The sequence below is a fragment of the Bos mutus genome, chromosome 25 (genome assembly GCF_027580195.1).
Source record: "Bos mutus isolate GX-2022 chromosome 25, NWIPB_WYAK_1.1, whole genome shotgun sequence".
Lineage (NCBI taxonomy): Eukaryota > Metazoa > Chordata > Mammalia > Artiodactyla > Bovidae > Bos > Bos mutus.
Window position 1 is genome coordinate 40,271,910 of NC_091641.1, and position 19,903 is coordinate 40,291,812.

The window sequence follows — 19,903 nt, forward strand, 5'->3', positions numbered from 1 at the left end:
GAAGGGCTTCTCCCTTCCCCAAAGTCTCCCTTCCCCCAGGTGTCCTCCTCTCCCACCCTGCCCTCACATGGGCTCCAGCTGCACACTGTGTGTTTGACAGTTGACACCAGCCTCTCTATGGCCAGAGCCAGACAAAAACTCCATCACCCTCCAAAGTGAAAGTGTTCGTTGCTAAGTCCTGTCTGACTCTTTGCAACCCCATGTACTGTAGCCTACCAGGCTCCTCTGTCCATGGAATTCTCCAGGCAAGAATACTTGAGTGGGTTGCCATTTCCTTCTCCAGGGGATCTTCCTGACCTAGGGATCAATCCTGCATCTCCTATATTGGCAGACATCTTTTGCCGAGAGCCACCAGGGAAACCCATCACCCTCTGTGATGGCGGCTAATCTCCAGTCCTCGGATGTACTTATATTTACTCAACCAATCCCACATTGAGAAGTATTTAAGTTGCATTCTTTCCCCCCATCCACCCCCCCCCTTTTTTTTTTTTTTTGCCACTTCAGTCCTTTTTCTTTGTTTTAAAGAATTTTTGTTTGTTTTGTTTTGGCCGCAGATGCATACTGTGGGATCTTTACTCCCCAACAAGGGATTAAACCCACACCCTTGGCAACGAAGTCTTGTAGTTCTAACTGCTGGACTGCCAGGGAATTCCCTTCAGTCCTTTTTTTTGCTTAGCTCATTAGAAAGGAGAACATCTGTGAAAACACAGATTTAATGGCTATTGGTAGTTTCAAATATAATTTAGATCATTTATTTATTTTTGGCTGTGCTGGGTCTTCATTTCTGCATGCAGACTTTCTCTAGTTGCAAAGAGCAGGGATTACTCTCTAGCAGCAGTGTGCAGGCGTCTCTTTGTGGTGGCTTCTCTTGTTGCAGAGCACGGGCTCCAGGGTGCACAGGCTTCCATAGTTGCGGCTCTCAGCCTCTGGAACATGGGCTCAGTAGTTGTGGCATGTGGGCTTAGTTGCCCCGCAGCTTGTGGAATCTTCCTGGACCAGGGATCAAACCTGTGTTTCCTGCATTGGCAGGCGGATTCCTAACTACTGGGCCATCAGGGAAGTTCTCTAATATAATTTAAATGCATGGAATGCCATGAAGATTAGTGTATGTCCTTGAACCATCTAAGTCCATGCCCCACTCCGCTTGTGGTCCAGCTTCCTCACTTGGGAGGGCCCTGGCACTGTCCATTGGCAGGTATACACTGAGCACCTACTGTGTGTCAGGGACACAAAGCCGTCATGCTGTGCACCTCTTCCATCCAGACGCATCGCACCTCTTCCAGGGACAGTCCTCCCCAGTAAAGGGTGCCATCCCTTCCAGCCTCCTTCAGGACCTTGTCCATAACCATCCCCTCTCTTGATACTGGCCATTCCACCTCTCCTGCCATGCCAACTCAGACCCTACACCCTATAGGGGATGTTAAACAAAACAGAGCTCAGCTTTGGGGTCAACTGAGTTTAATCCCAACTTTGCATTGCCCAGTTGGTGACTGTCTGTGGCTCATGTCCCCCATCTATAAATGGGGACATTAATCATCCCCGCCTCTGGGAGTTGTCCTGTGATTCTGACAAGGTAGTGCAGCACTCAGTGCCTAGACACTTACTGCCAGTAAACCAAGGCAGCCAGGCAAGTACTGCGCCAGCCAGCCCTGGCTAGACAGAGCATTCTAGCCCACTCCTGCCAGTGAACCACACACACTGCCTCTGAGTGGTAAAGCAGGATTTGTGACCTCCTGTCAAATCAATTCTTCCCATGGTCAGATCCACCAATTAAACTGAATGGGAAGACACAGAAAGAAGGAGCTAGTGGGTACAAGATACTCCTAGCTAGTGGGTACGCCAGGCAGGAACACTGTATACCATGTCCCTGTCCTCCAGCGGTTCCCAGACCAGCCAAGACCAAACAACAGGCCATAGGGGAACAAGCAGGGCCTTAAGGTACTGAGGTTACTGGTTTTACTTCATGGGTTTGAGGGTGAGGCGGGCCCCAGAGTAGACTTTATGGAGACTTGGGACCCGAGAGAGGAGCAGAGATTTGCCACACTGGGAGTTGGAGGTCTGGATTGCCTGGCACAGGGTAAGTGCTTGGGAAGCTGGGACCTGCTAGTCTTCCCCCTGGCCTTAGTGAAAGTACTGAGAAAACCACACCTACTGTGTGAACTGGCAACTCCACTTCTAAGTATCCACCCAAGAGGAACGAGGGTCTATGTCTATTTCCCTCTAGGAATGAGGGAAATGAACGTGTAGGAAGAACCTTCATAGGGGCATTACTTACAATGGCCCCAAACTGGAAGCCACCCAAATGCCCATCAAGTGAGGAACAGGGGAGTAAATTCTTACAATGACCCATGTGGTAATTAAAAAAACAACAACAACACTGAGAAGAATGGATTTCATTGATACTATGTTGATCCAAAAGAAGGAATAACCAGGAGTACACAGGGCAAGCTCCTGCAAGATAGTCCAGGACAGGCAAAGGAGGCTGTGACTCACTCTGGTGACAGAAGTCAGAAAAGCAGTTGGAGGGGTAACCTCTAGGGACACATAGTGACTTGAGGGAAGTTTCTGGAGTGATAGAAATATTCTGTACCTTGATCTCGGCTGTGTTTACACAGGCCTGTTGTTCAGTTGCCCAGTTGTGTCCAACTCTTTAAAATCCTATCAGGCTGCACACTTAAGATTTATGCACTTAATGTTTTGTGTGTGTCCGACTCTTTGCAACCCCATGGACTGCAGCACGCCAGGTTTCCCTGTCCTTCACTATGTCCCGGAGTTTGATCAAATTCACATCCGTTGAATCGGTAATGCCATCTAACCATCTCATCTTTTCTCGTCCCCTTCTCGTCCTGCCTTCAATCTTTCCCAGCACCAGAGTCTTTTCCAATGAATCAGCTCTTCTCATCAGGTGGCCAGTTTTGGAGCATCAGCTTCAGCAACAGTCCTTCCAATGAATATTCAGGATTGATCTCCACAAAAGTTAGTAATACGTATTAATGATGAGAGCGACCAGTTACTGAGTGCTGTGTTCTAGGCACTAACGTCCTTCTCTTAGACCCTGATCCCACTGCCCTGTAAATTATTCGTCCACATGACCACCAAGCACAGGAAAAGCGATTTTGCAAAGGCCTGGAAACGTCTTCCAGAACGCAAGTCTTGTTAGGAAGGAGCCTGGGCCTGCCTCTCAGGAAAGGCCATAATCGGCCAACGCGCAGACACTGCGTCCACGGCGCAGAACACCGCCCAGCGCCGACCCGGCAAAGGTGCGGACGTGACTCCTGCCGCAAGGAGACAGCAGACCCCTCCCGCCGCGATCCCGCGGAGCGCCCAGCCTGCAAGATAGGAGACAAGCCAGCCAATCACAGCCGGCCCGGCGCGGGGGTCACTTGATTAAGGGCCTCCGTCACCTAGGCTGACCAAGCGCCTCCAATGGGCGAGCTGTCCTGCAGCAGCCAATGAACAGCAGTCTTACGTCCTGCGCCGGCGCTCCGGCTCCTCGGCCGAATTTCCGCAGTGAGCGCTCCACGCAGAATGCCGGTTGGCTTCCAGCCAGCCAATCACCGCGGCGCCTAGGGCGCTCCAGCCAATGGCCGCCCGCCTGTCCGCGGCGGACCGCGACGGTTGGCCCGGCGCTCCCGCAGCCCGCGGGAGGCGGGGGCGGATTGGCGCAGGCGGGGCCCAATGGGCCACACGCGCGAGGCGCGGGGCCTATGAGCGCGCCGGGGGCGGGGCGGGCCCGGCAGCAGGCGGCTGCGAGGAAGAGCGGCCGGCCGGTGGCGGCGGCGGCGGCGGCGGCCGGTGGCGGCGGCGTCGGCGGGCGGCCATGGCGGAGGCGGAGGCTGGCGGCGACGACGGCCGCTGCGTGCGGCTGAACGCCGAGCGGGCCCAGGCGCTGCTGGCCGACGTGGACACGCTGCTGTTCGACTGCGACGGCGTGCTGTGGCGCGGCGAGACGGCGGTGCCCGGCGCGCCCGAGACCCTGACGGCGCTGAGGGCCCGCGGCAAGCGCCTCGCCTTCATCACCAACAACAGCAGCAAGACCCGCGAGGCTTACGCCGAAAAGCTGAGGTGCCTGGGCTTCGGCGCCCCGGCGGGGCCCGACGCCGGTCGCGAGGTCTTCGGCACGGCCTACTGCACCGCGCTCTACCTGCGCCAGCGCCTGACTGGCCCGCCGGCCCCCAAGGCCTACGTGCTGGGCAGCGTGGCCCTGGCCGCCGAGCTGGAGGCCGTGGGCGTCTCCTGCGTGGGCGTGGGGCCCGAGCCGCTGCTGGGCGATGGCCCCGGCGCCTGGCTGGAAGCGCCCCTGGAGCCCGATGTGCGCGCCGTCGTGGTGGGCTTCGATCCGCACTTCAGCTACATGAAGCTCACCAAGGCCGTGCGCTACCTGCAACAGCCCGACTGCCTGCTTGTGGGCACCAACATGGACAACCGACTCCCCCTGGAGAACGGCCGCTTCATCGCGGGTCCGTGCGCCCCGGGTGGAGGGAGGCTGGAGGGCGGGCAGCGAGCCCCTCCCGGTCTCTGACCCCCGGCACGCCTCCCCTCCCTCTCCGCCCCCGCAGGTACCGGCTGTCTGGTCCGAGCCGTGGAGATGGCCGCCCAGCGCCAAGCCGACATCATAGGGAAGCCCAGCCGCTTCATCTTCGATTGCGTGTCCCAGGAGTACGGCATCCACCCAGAGCGTACCGTCATGGTGGGCGACCGCCTGGACACAGACATCCTCCTGGGCGTGACCTGTGGTCTGAAGACCATCCTGACCCTCACGGGTGTCTCCAGTCTGCGAGACGTGAAAAGTAATCAGGAAAGTGACTGCATGGCTAAGAAGAAAATGGTCCCTGACTTCTATGTTGACAGCATAGCCGACCTTTTGCCTGCCCTTCAAGGTTAAAGATTTAGTGTCTTTAATCTCCAGAATAAAAAAAAAATTGAAACCACTCACCCAAATTAATAGGTGGGGCTTCAGCATCGCTCAGCTAGGTGGCTTCAAGTTTGCTTACTTGGAGTTAAGCAGAGGCGCTAGTTGTTAACCTTGTAAGTAAACGTTTGGGGGGCGACTTTGTTTACAGATACTTATATTTTAAGATGCACTTTTAAGCTTGGAGGGCATTGTGGGGATCCTGGGCCTTAGGTGCCAGTGGGCCTTGCTGTTGGGTTCAGTGTATGTCCAGGATTCAGGTAACCTCAGGGCCTACTGGTGGGACTGAGGTGGGTCTAGGGGTGTCATGTATTTATTGAAAGTTTCAGGAATCAGTGGGGAGGAGGCGCTACTCATTTCCACTGTTGTGAGCAACTTGTGCAAACCAAGCCAGGGCCCCATCAGTGTGGTCCTCAGAGGAACCTGCTGCCGCCTCAGGTCCTCACCTGCAGGGTGGGAGCGAAGGAAGGGGCTGCTCTCGGGCGGAGCCTCCCTGTCCATAGGGTCTGGGGTGCTGCCCTCACCACCCCACACTTCCTTCAAAACCACTCCAATGTCACAACTGAGTGTTCGTTTTAGAGACCAGGGCTGCTACCCTCATGGAGTTGTGCATTTCTGTAAACTCAGCCCGGCTGAGCCTCGTCCTTTCCAAACGTGCATGTAAACCCAGGTGGTCTGGACTGAGCCTGTTGCTTGGCGAGCAGCCAGGAGGGCATGAATGCCATCGTTGAACTCAGGGCTGCCGTTTAGGGAGCTCAGAGCAGCATTGATACCAAAAGTTTTTGTTTTTTCGCTTTCTAACAATTTTGTCAGGTGGTGGATTTGAAGCGTAAGCGTATGACTAATAGCTGTGCTCTGTCTTATAGCGGAAATCCCACTGAAGACGTCTGCGTGCCCCACAGCCAGCAGTTGGGCCAAAGGCACGTGCTGGCCAAAGAATGCTTGTCACCCAAGGCTCCCTCTGGGTAGGGGAGGAAAGAGGTGTCCCCAAAACAGGAATTGAATCTTTTCCTGTCTTCCCAGACACTTGGTTGGATAGATGTCATATCCCAGTGGTCCATGAGGCCATCGGTTTTGACCCTGAGGTCCCTTGTCACTTGCCAGCTGGAGGACTGGCTGGGTCCACTGGCCAGCCAAGGGTTCTTGGCAGGGGGCCGTGGCCTTTTCTGCCTGCGCCCTGAGTTGCTGACCTTTGAGAATGGGCCACTGGCTGCACTTGTAGGGGAGTGCCTGGGAAGCTGTTCCTTTTGGCTGACTACTTCCTGGTGCCTCGCCCCACACCCAGCAGCTTCTGCTCAGAGCCCACAGTTCTCTCCTAGCCTCAAGATCACCTTCACCCACCCTCTAAGAGTTCTCAGAGCAATAAAGCATGTCCTGAGCCTTGGCTCCTTCCAGGGCTGAGCGTCTGGGGTTCAGACTCTGCCGGGGGCAACGCGAGGGCAGCAGCGCCTGTGAGGTTGGTGGTGCTGACGTTGGCTCTGTGAGGTCGGCTCAAGGTGGGTCTGGATGTTGAGCAGGCCTGTCAGGGCGTTGTCACCCACACCAGGAGCACGCAGCAGGTGCGGTAGCCGGCGATACTTCCCTCTTTGCCTGGGCAGCAGCCCAGGAGCCTGTGCATCCTGTCCCTCACCCCTGTTGCACTGTGTGAACCCAAAGGTGTATTAAACTCTCGACCACAGCTGACTCTGGTGTTCCTTGCTCTCGCCTGGACAGCAGTCTCTGTGTGGAGGGTGTAGCTGTCTCGCCACAGCTGGGTGGCCAGGGAGCGGGAGGGGGTACCCTCAGGACAAGGCCATTCTGGGACTCCAATTCGATTTGGGACTCAGCACAGAAACTCCGGCCCGTTTGAGGCCCACTGCAGAAATGCAGGTTCTAAAGAATCAGGAAAAACCAGGCATACGAAAAATAACCAGAGAAGGAAGAGATCGTGGGGTAAAGCTGGTGAAGGACACGCACTCCCGAAAACTGCCAGTGCTGGGAGCTACTGCGTGTTGGGGTCCATAGCCCCAAGTGGCTGGAAACGCATGGCACCGGTCAGTCAGGGACAGCCATGCTGGGCCGGGCAGGGGTCTGTGGGCACAAGGCTGGCCTCACCATCCTGCAGTATGCAGGCAATCCTAGGAGGCTGCCCCTGCAGCAGTGGAGCCTCCTAGAAGCTGCCCTCGTCTTGGGCATGCACCCGCGAGCTGCCCTGCATTGGGGACTGGGAAGCAGCTGGGGTGCATGAGAGGAAAAGGAAGTGGCAGAGTCCCATGAAACAGCCATTTGCTGATGGCCTGCTGTATGCCAGGCCCCGTGCCCAGAGTGTAGAGGTACCCTGAGAGACTGGGAACAGACGTCTACAGGAAAATGATATCAGCCCCCAACCAGACTTTGTATTGTAAAGTCCTGGGCAACCTGGGCTGCCTCTGCGCCAGCCACCGGGTCTCCACTTCCACAAGGGCGCCTGCGCTCCCAGGCCCACGTGCGCTCTGGTCTGCGCAGACCAGGCATCAGAAGAGCCAGGCAGCAATGAGCAGCCCCTCCAGGTGTCCCGTCTCTGACCCGGATATCAGGTGGCTGGGCTGGGGAGGAAGCAGGGGGGTCAGGCGGGGAGGGGGCCAGAAGGACTGGTTGATCAGAGGTGTCCTGAGGTTTCCCAGCCGACTCAGGAGCAGCAGACAATCTCGCATTGTCCCCTGGCTGCAGCATGGGGCAGGGGAGCTGCTGGGCCAAGCGCCCCATGCCTGCGAGGGTGAGCGCTCCCCCCACCTACGCCCTCTTGGAGACAGAGGCCGAGGGCAGCCCGGCAGGGCAGGAGGAGCATCTGTCTCCTGAACTTCTTCAGCCTCTACCTCCCCTGAACCAGCCCGTTGCCTGGCCTCCACTCCGGGCCCCACTGACTCCGATGTGCCTCCAGGTGGAGACCAAGCCCTGCCACCGGCACTGGAGAGCTCCTGGCCTGCTGCTGCTGATGCTGGCACTGGCCACCGCCGCTGCTGTGGCTGGAGGGCTCCTTGGTTTCAGCCACAGCCCTCCCCAGGTGAGCCCCTTCTCAGGACCCAGGCAGAGGCTCAGACAGTCAGGAGGGGGAGGAGAGACCAGCCCTGCCCAGCCCTCCTGTGGGGCCAGGGCAGGGAGCAGACATCAGAAACCTAGAAGAGTGGTGGGTCAGAGCCCTGCAGCTGGGATGGGGGCGTGTTGGGGCAGCCCCAGCCTGGCCAGCGATCTCCCGCCTCCCACCCAGCCCCCTCTGCAGACGCTCCGCCTGAGCCTCCCGAGCCCGGGCGTGCCCCGGTCCAACCAAACCGAGCAGGTGGATGTGGCCCAGAACGTGGCAACCATCTGGGTGACTCCAGCCCAGAGCAACCGCAGCTGGGCAGTGCTATTCGACGGGCAGAGCGTGAGTGGCCTGGTGGGGCGGGGCAGGGCGGGGGGGTGGTTCAGGTGGCCCTGCCTCACCTGCCTGCCTGCCCAGGGCTGCGTCTGTTACCGGCCCTCGGAGCACCGGGCCTGCTTCCTGCGCCTGATGGAACCCCAAGACCGTGAGACTCTGCAGCTGCTGGTGAACACCTCTCAGGTGAGGAGCCTCCAGCCATGGGCCAAACAAAGGGTCCTGTGTGCAGCCTGGGCCCAGGGCGGGCTGGGGCTCCAGTTTCAGGGGAACAGAAGCTCTGTCTTCCTGTGGACGAGGGTGCTGACGAGCCGGGGCAGGACTGGCACACCACCAGCATGTCCCGGGATGCATGGGCCCCACCCAGCCGGAAGCAGCGCGAGGGTCCTTCTCTGCAGCTCCAGGCGATGCAAAGCCCCAGCCAGGACACCCACTACACCCAGGAGCTGCTGGCAGTGCTTGGGAGCCAAGAGGTGGACCCTGCCCAGGTCGGGGCTCCCGTGCAGCACCTCTGTGCCAAGACCCCCATTTACTGGGCCCGACGTGCAGAGGGTAAGTCGGGGCAGACTGTGCAGAGGAGCCTGGGCTTCCTTAGGACAGTCTGGGGACAGAGGGGGAAGGGTCCTTTGGGGTTCACAGAGCCCCCTCCTCCAGGGCCCCAGAGGCAGCGGCTGATCTACCTATGTATCGACATCTGCTTCCCAAGCAACATCTGTGTGTCCGTCTGTTTTTATTATCTCCCGGACTGAGCCCCCAGCCTGGTCCCACAGGCCGGCCACCTGGCCGACCCTATCACCAGTCCACGGAGGGCGGACAGGGATAATAAACCATTCCACCCGGCCTTGATGGTGTTCTCTGTGGCCTTGGGGATGCAAAACAGGGCGGGGCGGAGCCCGGGAGGCCCTGGCTGGGGGTAAGCGCCAGCCTCAGACGCCCTTGGTGGCTCTAGGTCCTGTGGGTCCAGAGTTTCTGAAGGAATAAGCCCTGCTGCGTCCACATAAGCAGCCAGGGCTGAGAAAGTCCCAGATTGGACTGGCCTGGCCAGGGGGCCAGGGTCACTCAGTCCAGTCCGACGAGCCTCGGATGAAGCAGCCAGCCCATGGGTGTCACGCTGACCTGGGCAGCTGGACAGACACACCCGGCTGGTGCCACCTGGACGGCTGCCTGCAGTGCCCAGGAACGAGGCTAGCCCAGCACGCTGTCGTTGAAGGCCAAGCACACAACAGCTTTCTGGTGGCCGCCATACTCTCTCTTGATCTCGCCTGTCTCCACACACCAGAGCCGGGCCAGGTTGTCAGAGGAAGCTGCAGGGAGGGAGGAAGAGCACAGATGGGGTTCAGGGAGCAGCCCCGGGCTGGGCCAGTGGGGCGGGGGGCAGGGCGGCGGGGCCCACCGGTGACGATGTATTGCGAGTCTCCTGAGAAGGCGCAGCCCCACATCCAGCCCCGAGATGACTCTCCAGGATTACTGCTCTTGATGCTCAGCTCTGTCATCAGGGAGAAGTTGGACGTCCTCCAGATCTTGCACGTCTGGTCGGCCGAGCAGGTGGCGAGGAGCCTGGGGGCGGGGATGAGCACGGCAGGGGTGCCATCAACAGCCGCTCCCATCCCGCACTCCTGTGCTGTCCTCCAAGCAGACCCAACGCATCAGGCCCCCAGCCCCAGGCACACCGCCTCCTGCCCCCTGACCCTGCACACACGTGGAGTCGGGGCTGAAGCGGCACTGCAGGGCATAGCGGGTGTGCGCCGGGATCTTGGTCTTGGGGATGAGCTGTGTCACCTCGTCGCCAATGCCTCCAGTCAGGTTCCAGACATAGCAGTTCCCCTGCCAGGAAGGAGGGAAGTCACAGGAGGCCGGGGCCTCCGGTCTGACAGGTGGGGGAGGATACCCAGCAGCAAGACTTAGATCCAGGGGCTGCCATTCAGCACTGCGGCTATGCACAAGAACCTGGGGGCCAGGGACATGCGACAGGGAGCACCTGGGAGACCCGGCCCCGAGCAAGGGCCACACCTGATGGGCTGAGGGCAGGAGGCCATGCCTGGCCTTCCTGAAGGATGCGCCTGGCCAACAGAAATGTGCAGAATAAGACGGGACGAGGGCACCCAGACACAGGGAACTGTAGGGCAAAGGCTTGGGAGTAGACAGCTTGGGGATGTTGAGGGATAACTGATTCGCTGAGATCAAATGGACGTTAAAGGAAGAAAAGGAGGCTGGATGGGAGTCCAGGGGTCAAATGGCAGGGTCCGGAGGCCCTGGTAAGGAGCAGTCAGGCTGCTCCTGCTGAAGGATGCTCCGCATTGGGACAGGAAGATGTCACAGGGGGAAGGAAGTCAGAGAGGCTGCAGCCACTGTCAGGAGAGAGGAGGGAAACTGGGACCAGGAGGAGAGAGGGAAGTGGACAACTGGAAAGACTGGAGATGGAGAGGCCCGGACTGCTGCGTGGGCCATGGCCGGCGGTGAGAGGCTGCATCGGGCATGACCCCCAGGGTTCTGGCTCTGGGGGCTGGGTCAGAGCTGGAGCCCAGGACGGGGAAGCAGGACTCGGGGAGAGGAGAAAGCCCACCTGCAGGGAATAGGGTTCTAAAGAGCAGGGCACCAAACCGCACTCCCTCCCCTGGACTCACAGTACTATTGACGGCAGCCATGTAGCTGGCATCTGGGTCGATGTGGGCGGATGTGATGGAGACTTCCGGCTCCGGGATCAGCTGCTCATTGTGGTCAGTTTTCAAGTCCCAGATGTGGATGGCGCCGCTCTGGTCACCCACGATGAGCTCCGCCTGAGGAGGCGCCGGGGAGGTGAGGCCGGGCAGCACCCCTGCCCTCCAGAGCCCCAGGGTGCCCAGCCCCGGGCGGCCCCCTCACCTGGTTGGGGTGCAGGCACACGCAGTTAATGGGTGCATTCACCTGGAAGATTCGCTGACACTGCAGGTTCCGGGACCTTCGAGACGAGGGGACACACCCTGTCTGTGCTGCATGGCCATCGGTGCCCCCCTCCTCCCCAAGATACCCTTTCCTTGCCACTTATCCTCTGTCTGTGATGGGAGCTGTCTCACAGGAAAGACTTGGGCGGGGGTGGGGGCTCGGACCTCCCCAGGGCAGCCTGAAGCCAATGACTGACTCAGAAAGGGCATAAAGCGTGGGCCCTTGCCTCGAGTCGGGACTTGCTCTTTGGTGCAGCTCATTCCAGAGCCCCCTGTGGGATCAGGCTGAGGATCTGCTGGGGGGGTCTTTGTGGGCCTGCCTCCCTGCCCTACCTGCTTTCCTCACCTGCCTTCAAGAAGTCACCTGCATAGACAGTCTCCCGGGCTGGCCCTTGCCCTACCCACCCGGGCAGCAAGCTGCTCCCGCCCAGCGCCCACACCTGAGGTCCCAGATCCGGGCGGTGCAGTCCTCCCCGCCCGTGTACATCCAGCGCCCGTCCTCGTGGAAGCCCACCGACGCGACGTTCTTGTTGACCCCGTCGTAGCTGATGATGGGGTTGGGGTTATTGGAGTTGAGGTCATACATGCGAATGTGCTGGTAACCTAGGAGCAGAGGCCAAACAAGTGAGGCTGTGCCGACGGACCTAGGAGAAATCAGGGGTTGGGGTGGAGGGCAGGGTACCTGCAGCTGCAATCATGGTGCGGTCGGGTGTGATCTCCAGCGCGTTCACCTGCTGGGTCTGTTAAGGAGGGTGACAAACAGGGGCCTCCGAGGCCTCTACCCCGGCGGGTTCAGTGCCGCGTCCTTTCCACCGCGCATCCTGTCCGGCACCACCCGCCCCATCGCCCCAGCGGAGGATACGGAGTCCTGGTGCTGCACAGTTCGCGTACAGATCCCGCTGTGGGCCTGCCAGAACCGCACCGTGTGGTCATAGCCTGCAGTGGCCAAGATGACGGGGTCACTGCCCACTGTGCCTGGAGACGTATTCATGGTGTGGCTGCCGGAAGGACTCGGTTCGATACAGGGCACTAGGTCTGACCCACAGGGGCCAAAGATCAGAGCATCTAGAGCAGAGATAGGGAATGCAATGTTTAGAGAATACCCTACGTCCTAAGTACGTTACAGCAGATTACTCGGTGCTGGGGAATAATGAAATCATCCCCATTTTAGACACGGGGAAAACCGAGGCGCGGAGAGGTTCAGGGAGACGCGTGACAACCGGCAAGGGACAGCTCGGCGCTCCGAGCCGCGGGCTCCGTCCCCAGCCCCGAGAGCCGCCGCCGAAACGCCCTCCCACCGGCGGCCTGCAGGGGGCAGTCGCGCCGCGGGCGCCGCGGTGCCGCAGGGGCGGGCCGCGCATGCGCAGGGCTGAGCACCGGCCCGCGAGCGAAGCCTGAGCGCAGCGGCCGCGCGTGCGTAGTGGGCCGGCGGCGGGCCCTGTGGAGCGGCGCGGGGGAGCTCCCTGTCTGGACCCTCGAGCTCCCCGGCGCTCCGCCGACCGTCCTGACTCTGTCCCGCGAAGCCAGCGCCCCCGGGGCGCGCTCTCCTGGCCCCTGGACGTCGCCTTCCAGCCCTCGTCCCGCGGCCCCCGTACCTTTCAGGCGGCTCCGCGCTCCGCCGCGGCCCAGGACGGCTAGCGGAGCCGGAGCAGGTCGATAAGGCAGAGCATCGAGTTATCGATGGGGTAGTAGGGCGACACCAAGGGGCACGAGGGACGGGGGTGGCGGGGACGAGACTAAAGCTCTGGGGTAGAAGGCCCCTATCTCCTGGGAAGAAGAGGTACAGGCCCCGGGACGAAAGCAGCGACCCCAGCCTTTTCCCCTCTCTGGGACCCCACCCTCCCGAGAGCGGTTCCCTAGGCCGGGTGGTAGCATCCACCCCCCACCCCATCCGTCTGGTGCCCACTAGGATTCCCAGGTAAATTACAGGACATCCAGTTGCATTTGATTTCAGATAAGCAACGTGTTTTGTTGAGTACAGCCTAAATGGGATATACTTATACTGAAAAGTTCTACGTTGCTTGCGTGAAATTCAAGTGTGGTTAGGTGTCCTGTAGTTTTCTTTGCTACATCAGGCAACCCCTAGTCTGGGCCCTGTCAGGCCTGTGCGGACCCCTCGGACCCTCAGGTCGCTTCACTAATCCTAGTGACCCCTCCATTACTGGGGTCCCTTGTGCCTCCTCTTCCATCCAGCCTTCCCACATTCTACACACGTGGCCTCAGAGGGGAAAAAAAAGGATCTTGAGACAGCCTCTCCCAGGGCATCTTCCCACCAGGCTTCCAAATTGCAGCTGCACCCCTTTTCCTTCCTTTGGCCCCTTGACCAAGGCCAAGTCCCCTGCCTATCCCAGGCCCTGGTCCTGGCACCCTTCCTCCCTGAATCTTCCCTCTTTCCTTCCTGTCAGCATTTCTTTTTCTTTTCTTCCTTTGTTTAATTTTTTGTCTGCGCACCATGTGTAATGCGGAATCTTAGTTCCCCGACCAGGGATTGAACCTGTGTCCCCTGCAGTGGAACCACAAGCCTGAACCCCTGGACTGCCAGGGAAGTCCCTCCCTCAGCGTTTCCACACCATCCTTCCAGACGGCACCCTTTCAGAAATCCAGCCTCACTTCTCACTAGCAGCTTGACTCGCTGTCAGCTGTCATGTTTTACTCCCAGCTCTCCAGTGAGAGTTTCACAAGGTCACTGGCCATCTCACACTGCCAAACGCAGTGCATACTTTCCTCATGCATCTTGCCACGTCTGTCTACACAGTGGCTGACAGCACTGCTAGAAAGCTCCTGTGACTGTTGCTAGCTTCTTGCCCCCCACGTTCAGTCTCTTTCTCTGCCTTCCCCTCAAGGCTGGCAGCCTCCAGAGATCCTGTGTCCCTAGAGCTCCTGCCTACTCTCCAGGGCTTTCAGTACCTTCCTTGCTCTGGGTCCTTCCTTCCCTGTCTCCAGCTCACAGCCAGCTCCCTGTTTGACATTGTCCATCAAAGGCCGCACAGACCCCTCCGCTTCCCACAGCCAAGACAGTTCATGATGGACCTGCCCCCAAAGGCTTTCTCTTCTGTGGGTGGTGCCCACCCATATGTGACAGCCAGACGGGATCCCGTGGACCACCACCCCCTCTCAGGAGCAGCCTCCCCATCACTCTTCTCCTGCCTCGTCTAGGCTCTCCTTCACATTACAGAGTGGTCTTCTGAATACCTAAGCCTGAGAACTTCCCTGGTGATCCAGTGGTCAAGAATCTATCATCTAATGCAGGGGCTGCTGCTGCTGCTAAGTCGCTTCAGTCGTGTACAACTCTGTGCGACCCCATAGATGGCAGCCCACCAGGCTCCACCGTCCCTGGGATTCTCCAGGCAAGAACACTGGAGTGGGTTGCCATTTCCTTCTCCAATGCATGAAAGCAAAAAGTGAAAATGAAGTCACTCAGTTGTGTCCGACTCTAGCGACCCCATGGACTGCAGCCTACCAGGCTCCTCCATCCATGGGATTTTCCAGGCAAGAGTACTGGAGTGGGTTGCCATTGCCTTCTCCCTAATGCAGGGGATGTGGGTTCAATCCCTGGTCGGGGAGCCAAGATCCCACATGCCGCAGGGCAACTAAGCCCACGCATTGCAGGTACTAAGCTTACAGCTGGTGAGCTTACATGCCACAACTAAGGCCTGATGCAACCAAACATAAATAAATATTTTTTAATTAAAAAAAAGTCCTAAGCCTGAACCTTGTAAGAATCCTGCAAGTGTCACCCATCACCCTTCAGACTCCTGGGGCCAGCCCCTGCCATCCCTGCAGCTTTCTCCTCTCCACTACACAAGCCACGAGTGAACGGCAGTCTCAGAATTCACGGCACCCTCTCTTTGAACCCTTGCCCACACCTAGAATGTGTCATCTCTGCCTCTTTACCTGCTGAACTCTGATTTTTTTAGCACCTTTCATAGCTTTGAGAGCTTATTCTGTATGAAGGGCCTATACCGAATGTTTTGTTTGAATTGAGGTGAAATTCACATTACATGAACGTTGCCATTTTTAAGTGAACAATTCAGTGGCGCTTAATGTTGTGCAACCACCACTTCTGTCTAGTTCCAGAACATTCCCATCATTCTAAAAGAACCCCACCTCCCCCACCACCCGTTAGGCACTCACTCCCCATCCCCCCCCCCACCTCCCCCTAGCCCCTAGCAGCCAGTGATCTGATTCCTGACTCCATGGATTTACCTCTTCTGGACAGTTCATAGAAATGAAGTCATACGATATGTGGCCTTTTGTGTTTGGTTTCTTTCACTGGGCATAACATTTTCTAGGTTCATCCAGGTTGTATCCTGTGTCAATAAAAGTGAAAATCACTCAGTTGTGACCGACTCTTTGCAACCCCATGGACTATACAGTCCATGGCATTCTCCAGGCCAGAATACTGGAATGGGTAGCCTTTCCCTTCTCCAGGGGATCTTCCCAACCCAGGGATTGAACCTACATCTCTTGCATTGTAGGTGGTTCTTTACCAGCTGAGTCACAAGGGAAGCCTGTATTAGTACTTCATTCCTTTTTATGGCTGAACAACATTTCATTGTATGGATGGACCATATTTCATTTATCCGTTTTTCCATTCATTGATGGACACTTGATGAGATGGTTTCCATGTTTTAGCTAGTACAAATAATGCTTGCAATGAACTTTTCTGTACAAGTACTTCTGAGTACCCATTTTGATTTTTCTTGAGTATATAGTAGCAGTGGGGCTGCTGCATCTTGTAATTCCACGTTTCAGTTTTTGAGGAACTGCCAAACTGTGCTGAGCCTTTTACCCACATTCTGAGTTGGGTCTTCACAATAACCCTGCCAAGGAGGAACCACCCCCATTTTGTAGGTGAGAAAACTGAGGCTTGGGGCTTCCCTGGTAGCTCAGTGGTAATCTGCCTGCCAACGCAGGAGACATGAGTTCAATCCCAATCCTACATGCCACGGAGCAACAAAACTACTGAGCCCACATACCCTAGAGCCCATGCTCTTCAACAAAAGAAGCCACCGCAATGAGAAGCCCGGCACTGTAACTAGAGAGTAGCCCCCACTTGCTGCAACTAGAGAAAGCCTGCACAGTGATGAAGACCCAACACACCCAAAAATAAATAAAATTAAATTAAGAACCCCCCGAGGCTCAGAGATGTAGAGTCACACACCCCAGGGCACGTGGTTAGAACGCGGCAGAACCCACCCAATTGGGCTCAGCTACGCCCTGACCTTGTCCCTTCTGGCTGGGCGATTGCATGCGGGCACCCCCGCCCCACAAACATGCTCATCTTCCTCTTGAAGTACAGGTGCTCCCCAGGGCAGCTCCGGGGAGTGGCAGATGGATATGCGGGCTTGAGAATACCTGAAGAATGTCCAGAGCAGCATAAAGCCTGAGAGCCTGAGTATGGGAGAGAGACGGGGCCAGGAGAGGGCTCGGGGACACAGCCAGGTGTCTGTGGGCCTGTGGCTGGGGCGTGGGCCTGAGCAGTCCGAATTTTTGTGAGGACTCGGTGGGGGGCTTCTCGGTGGGTGACTCTAGGGGTAAAGAAGCCCCTTGCCAATGCAGGAGACATAACAGACGCGGATTCAATCCCTGGGTCAGGAAGATCCCCTGGAGGAGGACATGGCAACCCACTCCAGTCTTCTTGCCTGGAGAATCCCATGGGCAGAGGAGCCTGGCAGGCTGCAGTCCACGGGGTCGCACAGAGCTGGACACGACTGAAGTGACTTGGCACTGGGGGGAGGGCTGCATATGTCCCATGCCTAGGGGGTAACTGAGAGACCAGGCCAGGCTCCCTGTCCAGCCTGAATAGCTCCAGCATCCCTGCTGGGCAGAAAAGGGAGACTCGACCCATGGTTGCGGATCCCTTCCATATACTAAGCATCAGCTGATCACTGTACAGAGGCGGCATCTTTGAGAATGATAGAAACCGTGGCAGCTCTCAGACTTCATGCTCCCAGCAGTCCACCGGGAGGGGACGTTCATCATCACCATTTTTTACATAAGGGGCTGGACCCCAGGGCCCTGGGGGGCTGGGGGGCACCAGGGAGCCCCTGGAAGGGCACACAGCTGGTGGGCAGGAGCAGGGCTTTCGCTGCAGCCAGGGGAGGGGAGAGGTTGCTGTGCAGCTGGGCAGGGGGCCAGCCCAGGCTGCGGTGAGGCAGCCGCTCTACTCCAGGCTGAGCCTCAGCAAATCTGCTGGTTCAGCGGCCCCTCCTCCTGGGATCGTCCTCCCAGCCCCGACTTCCTGGAGGGCTGCCCAGGTCCCACGCCTCTGCATCCTCATATCCCTGGCCAAAGCAGATGGCCCCTTCTGTCGCCCCCATCCCTGGGATGGGGGGACCCCAGGAAGGTTCACATCTCTGTTTCCAGGTGGACCCGTCCATCAGCCGTGGACTGTGGGCGGAACTGCTGGCCCATTTTACAGATGGGCCAGCTGAGCATAGGGAGCTTGTCCCAGGTTCTCTGGGCTGGTTGGTAGCGGATCTAGAATGCCTGATTCCTCCTAGGGCATTAGCCTCACCTACCAGGACGAATCAAGCAGAATCTGTCAGCTCTCTTCCCAGCTCTGTCCTGAAAGGATGATGCGCCACATAGCAAGTTGCCCACCCCCAGGTCTATCAGCTACCTGTTAGCTGTCTAGAGTGGAGGTGGGCAGAGAATGGAGGTGAGGCAGCTAGAGGCAGGGCCAGTTCATTTTCCAGAGCTATGTGATCATTCTAAACTAGGACTTGGCCTTTCAGTTATGATGAAGGTGTATTTGTCAAGGTAGGATGATAGAACATATTCTATTTAATATTAGCACAACTTATAATGTTTAAATTCTTAGACATTTGGTGTGTGGGCCTCTGTTCGTACTCCTGCCCCAAGCCCTGAAAATCTTAGGCTCAGGCCAGAGTGATTTGCTTTCTTGTTGTTCAGTCACTCAGTCTGAACAGACTCTGCAACCCCATGAACTGCAGTACACCAGGTTTCCCTACGCTTCACCATCTCCCGGAGTTTGCTCAAACTCAACTCACGTTCATAGAGTTGATGTGCCATCTAACCATCTCATCCTTTGTCACTCTCTTTTGTCTTCAATCTTTCCCAGCATCTTTTCCAATGAGTCGGCTCTTCGCATCAGGTGGCCAATGTGTTGAAGCTTCAGCTTCAGCATCAGTCCTTCCAGTGAATATTTGGGTTTGATTTCCTTTAGGATTGACTGGTTTGATCTCCTTGCTGTCCAAGGAACTCTCAAGAGCCTTCTCCGACACCACAGTTCATGGTTTGTCTCAGCCAGCCAAAACATAAAAATAGTGGTAAGGGCGCTAACTAACTTTTTTGGTAATGTTTCCTGTGTGCTAGGCACACTGTTAAGCTCTGAAGATGAATAAAATGCAATTGCTACCTAGATGGGGAATATCACAATACCCACAGAAGCGATTTGCTGAGCAGTTATTACGTTCTACAGCAAAGTGCTTTATAGGTAGCACCACAGTTAATCCTCAAATAATCTACAAGGAGGTATCACTCCCTATTTTACGGAGCAGGGATCAAGACACAGAAGGACAAAGTGACTGGAAAAGCAAATCTGGTAAGAGGGAGAACTAGGACAAATGCAGAGGGGGCTGTGGGTTCAGATCTCAGACTCATGAACTGGAGACTCTGGGACCTCAGGTGAGTCACTTGGCTTTTCTGAGCCTCACTTAAATCTTTATCTGTGAAAAGGGTACAGTAAGTCCAGGTTCACCTATGAAGTGACCAGCTCAGTGCCTGACGCAGCAGGTGCCCAGAAATTGGTAACCATAAAGGGTGGGGGGAAAGGCCCTTGTGTTTAGGGACCCTGGTGGACGTAAGACATCGGCCTGCTCCCTAACTTCATGGGAGACCCTACAGAGGGGACTGACTGGCTGCCCAGATCAGGGAATTCCAGTGCCTGCTGCTCACCCTCCTCCACCCTCTGGCTGCCTTCTTCCTGGACCAGCTTGATGATCTGGGTGGGAGAGGGGCATCCCGCCATCATGTGTGTGAACCTTCCCAAAGCTGCGTGGAGGGGAGTCATCTGCCCGTCCTTGCAAATGAGCAAAGAGTCTGAGCTGCTCTGTCTTTAGAATGCTGCAGCCATGACAAGGTGAGGGTCCGAGAAGGTCGAGGTCAGAAGGATGAGACCTGTGTGTAGGGGGAGTGGGGGGCTGTCAGAAGCTGTGGCCGGAGGCTGGGGGGTAAGCAGGCTTGTGTAGGGGTTCAGGTTGCTGCTGGGCAGGGCTGTGACCCCACTGGTGCTGAAGGTGGGGGTACTGAAGCCCGCCCCCCACCGGCTTGTGGATCTGAAGAGTTACATCCCACTCGGTGCCGGGGATGAGGGAACCCAGTCCCTCTTAGTGGTAGGGGTAGGGGGCTGAACCCCGGCTGGTGATGGGCAGGTGCCTGAGGTCGGGGTTCAGATTGAGGCGGGGGCGGGGGTCGTGGAGCATTGTTTGTGGAGACAGCTGGAGACAGCAGGGCGCGAAGGTGCAGTTGCTGGGCTGGGGGTGTTCGGGTTCCCTGACACCGAATTCATTACTGGGAGATTCCTCTTCACAGTCCCTCGACACCTCCCACGGGAGCCACGGGCCAGAAATGTCTGACAGCCTCTGGCGGCCCGGCTCCCGCGCCCGGTGCCCGGGTCTCTCGGTGCCCGGGTCCCCACCCGCCCACTACCGGAGTCCCTCCTCCCGTGGG

At 57.6% G+C, this 19,903-nt stretch overlaps 3 protein-coding genes across 10 annotated transcripts; 2 read left to right on the forward strand and 1 right to left on the reverse strand.

The window, feature by feature from the left end:
• The first annotated feature begins 3,730 nt into the window (after positions 1-3,730).
• Positions 3,731-6,590, forward strand: PGP (phosphoglycolate phosphatase). The gene is made up of 2 exons (XM_005886778.3): positions 3,731-4,460; positions 4,560-6,590. Exons 1-2 carry the CDS (start codon positions 3,821-3,823, stop codon positions 4,883-4,885), a joined length of 966 nt encoding a protein of 321 aa, XP_005886840.3. The 5' UTR covers positions 3,731-3,820; the 3' UTR covers positions 4,886-6,590.
• Positions 6,591-6,738: 148 nt separating this feature from the next.
• On the forward strand, positions 6,739-9,079 carry BRICD5 (BRICHOS domain containing 5). 7 transcript variants are annotated; one of them, XM_070362165.1, is made up of 5 exons: positions 6,739-7,934; positions 8,139-8,294; positions 8,370-8,471; positions 8,684-8,837; positions 8,940-9,079. In XM_070362165.1, the coding sequence occupies exons 1-5, from the start codon at positions 7,602-7,604 to the stop codon at positions 9,032-9,034; spliced, it is 840 nt and encodes a 279-aa protein (XP_070218266.1). In that variant the 5' UTR covers positions 6,739-7,601; the 3' UTR covers positions 9,035-9,079. The 7 variants fall into 7 exon arrangements, with proteins under 7 accessions (XP_070218266.1, XP_070218265.1, XP_070218262.1 ...); XM_070362164.1 differs by having other exon boundaries at positions 8,684-9,034; XM_070362161.1 differs by having other exon boundaries at positions 6,739-8,471.
• MLST8 (MTOR associated protein, LST8 homolog) lies at positions 8,999-12,863 on the reverse strand. Of its 2 annotated transcripts, none has more exons than XM_070362167.1 (9): positions 12,802-12,863; positions 12,069-12,271; positions 11,889-11,937; positions 11,647-11,809; positions 11,148-11,223; positions 10,910-11,062; positions 9,985-10,109; positions 9,679-9,842; positions 8,999-9,589 (listed from the first exon to the last, which is right to left on the reverse strand). In XM_070362167.1, the coding sequence occupies exons 2-9, from the start codon at positions 12,195-12,197 to the stop codon at positions 9,471-9,473; spliced, it is 978 nt and encodes a 325-aa protein (XP_070218268.1). In that variant the 5' UTR covers positions 12,198-12,271; positions 12,802-12,863; the 3' UTR covers positions 8,999-9,470. The 2 variants fall into 2 exon arrangements, with proteins under 2 accessions (XP_070218268.1, XP_070218267.1); XM_070362166.1 differs by having other exon boundaries at positions 11,889-11,940.
• Between the last annotated feature and the right edge of the window lie 7,040 nt (positions 12,864-19,903).